This window comes from Lissotriton helveticus, chromosome 2_2, assembly GCF_964261635.1.
Source record: "Lissotriton helveticus chromosome 2_2, aLisHel1.1, whole genome shotgun sequence".
In the NCBI taxonomy this organism is placed as follows: domain Eukaryota; kingdom Metazoa; phylum Chordata; class Amphibia; order Caudata; family Salamandridae; genus Lissotriton; species Lissotriton helveticus.
This window is the reverse complement of record NC_136060.1, coordinates 20,322,389-20,334,680: the sequence shown is the minus strand read 5'-3', so window position 1 is coordinate 20,334,680 and position 12,292 is coordinate 20,322,389. Positions and strand designations below refer to the sequence as shown.

The 12,292-nt window shown below is 45.4% G+C and overlaps 1 protein-coding gene and 1 pseudogene across 1 annotated transcript in view; both read right to left on the bottom strand.

The window, feature by feature from the left end:
* The window catches only part of WWC2 (WW and C2 domain containing 2), a 1,026,812-nt gene that overhangs the window by 252,419 nt on the left and 762,101 nt on the right, over positions 1-12,292 (bottom strand). The window contains exon 16 of the mRNA XM_078677991.1: positions 1,375-1,539. Coding sequence (XP_078534117.1) covers positions 1,375-1,539 — 165 coding nt within the window. The remainder of the gene's footprint in view (positions 1-1,374; positions 1,540-12,292) is intronic.
* Positions 11,283-11,966, bottom strand: LOC144821704 (uncharacterized; annotated as a pseudogene).

The window sequence follows — 12,292 nt, the reverse complement described above, 5'->3', positions numbered from 1 at the left end:
CCAGGCTGTGTAATACATCCTGGTGGCGAACATGCTAAGTGCGCTTGACTGTTTGGCCGGTACCAGACAGCTGGCCAAGCAGTCATGTGCACTTAATGTGCACAAACCACTCCTTCCCCTGTGCCGCCAGCCCCACCCCACCCTAACCAAACCCCAAACCTGCGAAAAATAAAATGATAATAACTATGTTATTATCATTTTATTTTGTCTGCTCAAAGAGCAGTGGGGAGTCGCTCCTCTGCCTTAGTGGAGGAGCCGCCCCTGCATTTTTTAGTGAAGCGCTCAGTCGGAAAAATGCACAATTTAATGGAAATAAAGTTGGTATCCTTAGCTTAATTCGTGAAAGTGCAAGGACAGCAAACAGAAACTAGAATAGATGGTTGGCAGCCTGAATTGAGACACTGGTATGTGCTGACAAAAAGAGACAATGTGTTGGGAGCAAAAAATACAAAGTGATATGCTACATTCTAGCATATAGCTTTGTTTAAAAAAAAAACGAAATGTTGAAATGCTCAAACCTGTGAATAAAATGTTGATTTTTATATAGTGTTTTGTTTGTGAATAGTAAATAAACGATAACATTATTTGTTTCAGTAAACTTGTTTCCGTATTTGTGTATTGTTTTGAGGTCCAAATCGAAGAAATAGCTTAGGCAGCGGCCCGCGGCGTCAAGTAGTAATTCAGTGGGGGTCACAAAAGGCTACGACCCACTATTGCACACAGAAATACAAGCTGCGCTTGAATATGGAATGTAAAGCTCCTAAAAATAACTGATGAGGGGATCTGGCGTTTAGACGACCCATGCGTGTATCTTGTGAACTGCACATTGCAATATATGGCCTAATCTTATTACGTGCATATCATACTGCAAGCCACATAATAAAGAAAGTGTATTTTAAGAATTGACTTTCATAACCTTAAAAATTTAATTACGGAAATAGAAGCTTTACCCACACTACCTATATGCAGGTGTTAGCGGGTACTGAGACTTTCAGACTGCAGGAAAGATCACTTGCTGGCCAACATTCAAGATATACATAGTGAGCTACTGTGCATCATTTAACTGCACTCAAAACAAAGGCCAAGCCGTGGAGGAAGGAGCATAGTGAATCCCACCATCAAAAGACCAACACCATTGTTGCTTTGACCTAGAAGGACTTTGAGCTGGTTGTGTTTGGAGCTAAAGCCGAAGGATGTTCTTGCAACCCATTCTTGTCGACCTAGAATCATGCTGGCTCTAGATGTTCTCAGACTCTTGTATCTCCTAAAATTTGTGAGTGATGGTAAGTGGTGTGCGCAATAGTCCTTGCATCAATAACTCCATACACAATTGTAATTGAATTAAGTAAAGAAAAAGTGAGCATTGTGTCTTACCAGGTCTAGACATCCTGAGAGCTGCTTGCTAAGGGAGAAAATGGGATCCTCGGATTCTTCTTTGTTTTTTTGCACAGGAGTTTGTTTGCATGGCAGAAGGTTATACCACATGGTGTAAACGTCTTTACAAAATGATGTGTCTGCCATGCTGATTTGGGTTCCAGCCTAGAACAAATGTCAAAGAGAAGGCAAGTTAGGACTAAAATAATCACTCATCAGCTGCCATCAATCATGTTACTGCGCGCTCTGGTAGGAAACAAAACAACTTTTGTTCACTGCTATGCACCATGAAGGAAGAAGCATGTAATTTGTTTACCAAAAAGTAAAGGAGAACACTACAGCAACACACCAGCTAGGATCGGCGCCCACTTGGAAAGTTCTTTCAGATCCATTTGTTTGTCTTATTTATTGCAATCCCCATTGTCGACCCTCTCCTCAACTCAATCAGCAAAATACTAGTATTAATTACTCATTATAAATTCAGACTTGATCTGCAGAGTTCCACCTGTACCTCCACATAGCTTGCTTTGAGCAGACTACGGGATTATGTTCTCAATTCCCTGAAGGGCAGTTACCATGGCTGCAACCTTGTTTCATTTTAAGACTGTTGTTAATCAAGCTCTAAAGTTCCTCCTTCCCAAGTGAGCGTCATGAACTGAGACACTCACCTACCTCTCAGCCTCAACTGCTTCAAGGCACGATGCTCTGAAACTACTTGACCGAGCACGCGCTGAGAAGCAGGACAGGTAGGCAGTGTGCACAGAGTATTGGCACCTCGCGGAGAAAGGCTTTCCGCCTTTACTAGACATGCTAATGAGATGCCTGAGTTCAGTGAAAGGGATGGCATTTCCCGTAAAGCCACAGAACTCTCACAAGGTTGGTAAGTGGCGGTGGCCATTTTGAAGTCACAGAGCAAAAGTTCCTTGTGGTCTAGAGTGTCCTTGCTAGGCAATCAATATTCACATTGATTTACATGTCTTATTGCTAGAGTTAAGAGCAACCCTGAAGGCTGTCTGCAATTACTTTTGGACATGACTAGAGACTGAACAGGATACAGATAAATGTCCTAAGAAGCCATATGTTTTCAAGGATTTAGACTGCATTTAAAGGGCTCTTTTCCATTATTCTGCATAAGGGACAGAAAGGATCCTCAACTCCCCACAAACTTTGGGAACATTTGTTTTTGTCATACGTATTGAGTTAAGGTATCACTATAGGTTGAGAAAGTTATTATTTGTGGTCAGGCACACATTTTAATCCTAATTTGTTGTATTATCCTTTTTGGGAATAAGGAAGGATAGGGGGTACACCCACTAGCTGCAGTTTTTGGGCAGTATGGGTTCTATAGCCCCACTGCTGAGTAGTACATGCATCACCTCTTAAAGCAGATGCTGGCGTTCCCAGGAGAGCCTGTGTCTGCGAGGGTGGATATTTCGTGGTGTTTGTGTAAGCTGTAAGTGCTACCCCATGGCTATTATGTCTAGAGTCCACTAGTCTCAGGCTATCTATGCCCCGCGGACCCAAAACCCCTGCAATATTTCCCTGACAGGTATTAGATGATTGGGGAAAGGGTAAGGGTGTGACTACGTGGCATGTTCAGCCACTTTGGGGGCTGCACCTTTTCCCCTACCCAGGCTGTTAATTTCCGTGAATCCTCCTCTGTAGTAATGTAGAGAGGGTGTTTGTTGCTGCTACTGTCTGGCGAAGAATGTGGATGTTTCCTGGTGGTGGTTTTGATCTCCCCATGATATTGCTTGTGGAAAAGGAGCCACGAGCAGATGGAGTCTGTAGAGCACCCACAGCCTTTACTGTCTTAATTTTTCCCAACATCTCATCAACTTGTGTTCCAAAAAGATGTTTACCATCGAAGGGCAAGTTGAGGATATTTTATTGCACCTCTGTTTTGAAACCAGACACATGCAGCCAGGAGTGCCAGCACAGAAAGACACTGGTGTCAAAGCTTTGAGCAGCGGTGACAGATACTGCGCCCAAAGCAAATCTGATGTAGGTGTTGGAATAAATGTCCCTTCTGTCACTAACTCCTGCCCCCGCTTCTTACATTGGTCAGGGAGTTGTTGGATGAGATCTTCCATCTCATCCAGGAGGGCGAAGTCACACCGAGAGAGCAGGCCCACTGAACTAGTAAACCGCCAATGTGTGGTGGACTTGGTGGCAATATGTTTGCCTGTCGCATGTATCTTTTTGCTTTCTCAGTCAGGAGGGGGAGCTTTTGTGCTGTATGTGCAACAAGTGAGATGGGAGGTAGTTGGCCCTGATGTAAGGTGGATCAAGGGTGAAGTCTTATATTTTAATATCCACTCTTGGCAGCTAAGGGCTCTATCTCGCAGTTATCACAGCAGTCATCATGGGGACGCGGGCACATGGCTGATCATATGGAGATCTCTCCCCAGAAGTCAGAGAAGTGAGTGTAGCTTAGGGTCCACAGGCAGTAGTAGAGTGGTGGGCTTAGTGGGGAAGTGGTAGAGAAGGTGGAGGATGAGATATTGAAGTAGGCAATGGAGGACGTGGAGAGGTGCCCTTATCATGGCACTTATGCTTCACGGCATCGGCTCCAAAAGTGGATTTAAGACCTCTTGGAAAGTCAATTTCCTCTTGTAAAGAATAGGGTACTTAGGTTTGTATGGAGGTTTGCCTAGGATTCAACCGGTGTCAGGCTGTATGTGGATACTCAGCTGCTGGGCGTCAAGATCTTTTTGGAGGTGCTGGATGATCGGTTGGTCGAAATCATCATAAGCGTCAGAGGAGGCAGGCGTGGATGCCTATCTTATCAGAGCCTAAGGTCTTTGATGCCCTCGCGGCACTGAGCTGGGTGTTGGAGCCTAAGCCTTCGGCTCTGAGGTGAGTTACAAGGGTGTTTTCAAGGTGGAACTAATGCATCGATGGATGTGGATGGGCAAGACTTGGAGGAGGACTTTGACGCTGATGTCTGGGCGGGTAGAGGGTCTGAACACTCTGATTGGTGCCAACCATGGCCTTACAGCAGTGGCAGATCGAAGGCTTCATGAGCAGCCTGGAATCTAGAAGCTCTAACAACCCCAGAGTGAAAGTGATGTTGAGGAGTAGTCTGTAGGAGCATAGTACTCACTGCAACCATTTTCGTTAGGTGTGTGCCAGTGAAGCCTTGTCCTCCTCAGCCTCAGAACTGGAACTATCGGTCAATAACAGCGCCTGTATCTCGGAACCTCAGGTCTCAGGCTGCTGGTCGCCCCCGGTGTCTTGGTCGTCAAAGATGTATGTTGGGGTGTTTTCCTATTGAAGATGCACCATCGAAACAGGCAACACGATGGGCTCTGCGGTTTTCCAGAGTTTTTTTGTTGGAAAGGTGAGGCATGTTGGGTAGGAGTCCTCCTGGTGGTTTGGAGACAAGCAGAAGTTACAGACCTGGTGAAGATCTGTTTGTGAGTATATGAAGTGACACTTGGGACAAACCGGAAGAGGAGTCCTTTCCATCACTGCGACATTCTCAGGCATAGAGAGGGCCATGGTGGCTGGAAGGGGCCAGGCCCGAACAGGGCATCGAAAACTTCCAAATGGCAGAACTGAGTGGAAGCGTAATTGCGATTGGAGAACCTATCAATAAAGCACAAATGTAATCCCTTCTGATGAGGATCCTAGTGGGTCTGGTGAGAACACCATGCGGTGTCGAACTGGAGCTCAAAGGGACACGTCTGAAGCCAACAGTGGATAAAAAACAATCTAACTATAGAGCCTATGGCCATGAGCATTACCAGGAATAGGTAGAGTCACTATACCTCTTCACTCGAAAAGACTTCATGGGAAAACGACTTGCACAAGTTCGAGCCCATCATTACAGGGTAGGAATATGCAAAGCATGCGTATCTACACCTACACATGCTACAAGCAAATTATTTCTCTTGGGCTTTACAAGACACTTTGATTAATGAATGACTACTCAAACCAAACATAGCAAGACCCCACCTTTGAATATAGATTACTGTTGCAATAATAGTTCAGATATGTCACTTAAGAACTCAGGAAGCTCTGTGCTAAGAATGCTATACTGCATGACAGGCCCATTTTCACACAAAAAGTATTTGGAGTCGATGAAAGAGGAACAGGTGAAGGACTGGAGCTGGAATGGAAGTCGGCATCAGAGTCAGCGCAGAACGCAAGGTGGGTTAGAGGGGCACAGAAGGTTATTAGTTCAATGTACCGTAGAGATAGACAACAGTAAAACGAAAGGAGGTGGATATTCTGCAGGTGGGGAACCTACATGATTCCGGAGTCAGAGGTGGTTTGTACCAAATATGGGCTTCACCCAGGGCAAGTCTTGGCTATGACATCATTAGGCTGGACAGATCTCCTGGCAAGACGGGCGGGGGAATTGCATGCATTTTTAGGAGCAACCTCTCCGTCACTAAAGTCACCTCCCCCTCCCTTTCCTCCTGTGAACTCCTCTGCCTCGACATCACCAGTGAGGGCAAACAAGTTTGTGCTCTACATCTCATCTATCACCCTCCTGGTGACAATCTCATATTCACCCAACAACTCATGGACATGATCACTTCCAATGCCGGTCGGCAGACCACCCAAGTCTACCTGGGTGACTTCAATCTCCACTGGAACGATCAGAAAGACACAGTGGTGAATAGTCTCAAAACTTTCCTTAATGCGCTTGACCTCACCCAAATATGCGATAGACCAACACACGACAAAGGCTCGATACTCGATCTCATCATTGCCAAAGAGAACTCTACACAACTGGAGGCGATTCTACCCTGCGACTGGTCAGATCACCACATTATCACCTTCTTTATCAATGAAAAAGTTAAGCCTAACCCGGCTCAACCAATCAAATCTAAAACATGGAAAAGGGACATGAAGAATCTTAACGCCTCTACCTTGCCTCCCCACATCGGCAATCTCCTCCTTCCCCCTTCAGGTGCCTCGGATGTTCAATCACTGACCGACCACTACCTTGACTCTATGAATACAATAGTCAATGAAGTCGCCCCACTGAAACTGAAGAGAGTCTCCACCAAAATTTCTAACCCCTGGTATGACGATAGACTCAATGACGACAGGCGTACTATGCGAATGGTAGAGCGCACCTGGAGATCGGACCCTTCAGCACTGCACCTCAAAAGGCTTAAGAACAAGAGAAATGCCTACTTCAGGAAAATAAAGCGCACAAAGTCAGACTTCTTTAGCCGCCAGTTGGACCAAGCAAAAAACAGGCCAAGAAAGCTGTTCGAACTAATCAAGACCCAAACAAAGACACAACCCTTACAATCAAACAGCACAACAAGCGACACCCCACACTGTGAAGCCTTCTCTGCTTTCTTTAAGCTAAAGACTGACAACATAAGAAATGACCTCATCATGGATGTAAGCCGATTCCCAACCACACCAGAATGGCTAACACTCAACCTAAAAACAAGGCATCATGGCTGTACTTCGATACCTACTCGGAAGAAGCAGTACACAAACTGCTCTGCACCTTGAAGCCCTCTAATCACCTCACAGACCCTCTACCTGCTAATGCTGTAAAAGACTTCATCCCCTTGCTCCTCCCTCTCTGGACCAAAATCATCAATAGCTCCCTGCAACAAGGCCTCATTCCAGACTCCCTCAAGGTGGGGCAAGTCACGCCTATACTCAAGAAACCTACAGCTGATCCGTCTGACCTAAACAATTACCGGCCCATCACCAATATCCCCACCCTGGCCAAACTGCTGGAGAAATATGTCCAACTCCAACTAACAAAACACATTGACCAATTTGACCTCCTCAACCCTCATCAATCAGGCTTCCGAGCGAAACATAGCACGGAAACAGCTATGACTCACATAATTGATGACGCCCTCCAAATTCTTGATCGCAATGAGTCCTGCCTCCTCATCCTTCTTGACCTCTCGTTAGCTTTTGACACGGTCAAACATGAGAACTTGCTGGAGCTGCTAAGCACTAGAATGGGTCTTTCGGGAACTGTTCTCAAATGGTTCTCGTCCTTCCTTCACAACCGGTCTCAGAAGTTCAAGATCCACAATGTGCTATCTACACCTGTGCCTGCAGATCTAGGTGTTCCACAAGGATCCTCCCTCTCCCCCACACTGTTCAACCTCGTCATGGAACCGCTCGCCACCTTGCTCCAAGCCTCCAATGTCCAATTCCATATGAACGCCGACGACACACAACTTTACCTAAAGCTACAATCCCCGGAAGATATCAAACATCTGAATTCCACGCTTATTAACACTCAATCCTGGCTGGCCGATAATCACCTCAAACTAAATGCTCTGAAAACTGAGTTCCTACTCATCTCACCCCCGGCGAAAATTTCCACCACCCAAACCTGGCTCAATAACCTAACAGCACTCAATGTCCAACCTACCATCGTGGATTCGGCGAAATCCCTAGGCATCACACTCGACGCCAAGCTCAACATGCAGCAGCACGTTAGCAAAGCCACAAAAGCAGCCAATTTCCAAATCAACACACTGAGGAAAATTAAACCCTTCCTCCCTGCCGAAGACTTCCAAACTGCTGTACAAGCTTTAGTCATCCCTCGAATAGACTACGGAATTGTGGCCCTCAGCGGACTCCCGCTATCCACAACACCCTTAAGAGCCTCCCTGAACGCTGCCGCGAGACTCATTACTGGCTCAAGAAAACATTCGCATATATCCCCAGACTTAAAATCTCTAAAATGGCTGCCTTTTGAAGCCAGAATACAGCTAAAAATTGCAGTTATGGCACACGCGGCCGTGCACCACAATGCACCCAACTACCTCGCTCAAAAGCTGTCTATATCAGGAGGTTCGAGATCCAATAGAAGTACAAAAAATCTACTCCTGAAACCTCGTAGATTCCGGAAAGAGAAAACATACAAGCGCTCCTTCTCAGGAATGGCACCCAGGATCTGGAATGAGCTCCCTCCTGAAACCAGGGTTATCTCCTCCACTGCACTCTTCAAGAAAGAGGTGAAAACCATCCTTCTGGCCAAGATCTCCTGAACCTTATAGGTGCTGAATCAGAGACTCTGCATTGCTTTGTAGCACTGTTCACCTTGTCCTTTGGCACTATACTTCTACTTGATGGGGACACTACTACGCTACTCCCTTACTACCGACCAATATATGATACACGTTGGTCTACTGATTCACTCTCCCGATGCCCCCACTCAGTGTTCTCTCTATACTAAAACATTGGTATAAGCCATCCACACACCCAAGGTGTACCTGAACACCTCTGTAGTGGGTTCAATGACTTGTGCCGTCTTATATTACTTGTTTACCTGATTGTATATTGATATGTTTTATGTATGTTATTATTATCCTACCATGTTAATGACTTTTATACTGCTCCCATTACCTCTGTTTCATTCCTCCTGCCCCTACCCTGTCTTTGTGAAGCGCTCTGATATCTGTAAGGATCTTGTTCACGCTATATAAAACTTTGAATAAATAAATAAATATGGAATTGTAGAGAAGGCAGTGGTAGATAAGTGGAGTCCAGCTCTAAACGAGCTCAAAAAAACATGTAACCATACATATAGCTTTGAACAAGCAGGAAATAAATGTAACATTAAGGCTAATACTAACATACAGCACTGGTCACAAGAGAGTGAAACAATTGTACCGGAACTACAAAAACAACGCAGACATAAACCACAGGAGGTTGCAAGCAAATAGGAAGCAGACACAGGTAAGGAAATGTCAGAAGGCAAACAGGCTAAATCATTCAGCACATGGTCTCATGCAATGCACCTATTAAAGTAATTCAAGTAACCTTCATTAGGCATATCTCACTCCTGGATATCACATAAAGTATATTAGGGGCTGTATTATAAATGCAGTACATATGTATCACCAATGTCATCTACAGAGTGTATTCCCTTATTTTCTTGGGGGTGGGGCCACATGCGAATGAGGGAATCACTCTGCCTCTGTGCCCGCACCATATTATGGAACCTGGGACAGTGGCAAAAGAAGCATATTCGCTGTTTGCCACAAATAGGTGGTGCACACCTACAGTGCCACCTAAGGAAAGCCCCCTAGAGGGATTAAAGAGGGTCCCATGGATGCTTCAGACATCCCCTGCAGGCGGGTGCAGTCACTCCCTGTACGGGCCTCCAGGGAGATCTCTGTCCCCTCTTTAACATGCAGGTCCTTTAACCTGCACAGAGATGACCAGACCGGCTGTTTCAAACAGCTGCTCTGTCTTTAACTAATGTGCAGCCCCCAGGATACTATGAGTTTATGGCTGCCCGAGGGCAGTGCATTATTTGTAATAGGGCGCACCCTAAGTGTCTGCGCCCATCACACCTGTTTACAGGTGGACCATGGTTGAATCAGGGACAGTGAATCCTGTCTTTAACACAGCCCAGGAGGTCATGGATGAGTGCCCCAGATGTTGGAAAGATGATTCAGGATTCTGGCATATGATGTGGAACTACCCAATCCTGCTGCCATACTGGAGAGTTGGGACTGACACAATACCCAAGTAAATAAGTAAACGGGTGGACTGTGAACCAACTGCCTGCCTACTGGGGCTCCTACCTTGCGCTGTGAAGTGAAATCATAAACATAGATTGGTTTATTTGGCACTGGTTGTGGCTAAACAATGTATTGACATGTCCTGGAAAGCATAAACCACTCCAGTCTCGGTAATGACTCTAAACATCCTGTGATTCTGGGCAAATCACTTAATCTCCCCGTGCCTAACAAAAATGAATGTGTGTCCTCATGTAACGTAACTGGTGCTATGTAAAGCGCTCTGAAACCCGATTCGAGTCAAGTTTGCGCTATAGAAAACTCTGCAAAAAAAAAAAGAAGAAGCAGACCACGCAACAGTAAAGTATCTATCCAGACAAACTGGGGAGTCAGATATTTGCAAAATTGAATCAGCATGCAATAAAGCAGATTACACCTATTTCTAAATCTTACTATTTCTGTCAATTCACTTGATAGGAGGGAGAGGCACATTTCCCATGTGACTCCTCATGACTAGCACAACCCCCCACACCATGGTCACAGTATCTAGAGTGGGTGTTACTAAAGTCCACATACTGCGGAAATGTTGACCAAGTTGGATGAGAACTAAGAAGCTCTGTAGTAGCGACATTCATTGTTAAGTTGTTTTCTATGTTTATTACCATAGTAAGTTGATGTGATTTATCTATACACTATTTTTTGTAAGAGGTTATGATGCACAAAGTATTGACCATCTCACCTAAATGTAATGTCTTCAGCAAAAGAAAAACAAGCATTGGCATAGCCAATAGGTCTCGCCTTTGGGACCTTATAAGGGTTTAGTTATCCAGCACAATATCATTGGTGCATGGCTAAACACTTATAAGGTCCAAGAGGCAAGACCTATTGGCTTTGCCAATGCTTGTTTCTCATAACCAAACAAGTGTTCTACACATGGGATACCACTGTAGCTCATTTTGCAATTGATTTAGAGATTCATGAATGTTGTTGTGTGAGCTCAGCAGGATCACTGTTTGGTTTTTGTAAAAAAAACAAGTGAAATATTTCTTTGGATTGTAGATATCAGGGATATTTGTGTATCTAGAAACAACTTTAATTGCACAGAACCAGGGCAATAATTTGTTTTGAATTATGATGTCTTATTTGTTGTGTGTATTGTCTGTGTGATTTGTTCATTATTGTACATATTGCAAGAGTTGTGTCCCTTTGTTATGAAATGTTATTGAGTTAATGAATTGTCTCAAATTGTGATTAATGACGTTTTTAGAAAAACAAAATTATACATTAAAAAAAACACAAAGTAAAAAACTTTTTTGAATTAACAATCAAATGATCATAACAACTGAGGCGTGTGATAATTGGGTCTGAATGGAAGATTGAATGGTTATCAGTATTGGCAACAAAGAGGCAGGGGTGATTGTAAATGATGCCTTACGCTACGTCCAGTTTAGCACTGGTGCACGTCCTCACCTGATCATTCTTCTTCTTCTTGTACTTGTCCTTGTACATCTTGTTGCAGTGCTTCTTGCACATCCAGGGCTTCCTCTGCTTAGCACTCTGCATGCAGGTATCGGGGCAGCCCGGGCAGGTGCAGCTCGGGTAATGTTCTCGTTGTCTCTGGAGTTGTACTCTTCATCTAACACTAGTTCCAATTCTTCTGGGCTGCCGTGCTTTCCCGGGTGTCCGAGATTTCCACTGGGTCTTTGCTCTCGTCCTCTAGCTCGTCGTCCCCAGGGGTCACCATGCTGTAGTATACTCGGATCCCTCCCAACTCGAGCGTGCCCTGCGACGCCCGCAGCAGCTCTAGGCCACCCTGCTGCAACTCTGGGAAACCCTGCTGCGTGCCAGAGGTAGTCTGTTGCAGATCCATGCTGCCCTGTTGAACGATACATTGCCAGGCGTGGCCTGCTGCAGCAAATCCGGACTATCCTGTTGTGAACCCCGCTGTAAGATTAAGTTGCTCTGCTGCATGTCCATCGTGCAATGCTGTATTACCAGGTTTCCCTGTTGCACAGACGGATTACCCTGGGTCCCTGAGTTCTCTGCCTCTTCGCATGCCGGCATCAGTACCAAAGTCACAGTGGGGACCGTACCCGTGCCCTGTATACCTTCCATGTTGATACTGTTGTGAGAGGTGATTAAATGCAGGTCGAGACTCACCTTATAGCCTCAATGTTGTGACGATCCTCCCCTGAGAATATAAAAGAAGCATTGGTCGTGCGGCAGTAAAACCGTGCGTGAAAGCGATCTGTATTTTTTCAAAAAGTGTGCGCCTCGCGCATCAGCAGAGGAGGAGGCCTGCACGATTCCCCTGCAGGAGCTTGCGACCATATGGCACCACCATATGGCGCCGCACACTCCCGCAAGGAAATCGCCATGATGTGCACGCTTTGCCTTGCAAGCAATGCAACGCGCGCAGGTTTTTGCCCCCAAAGCTGTGG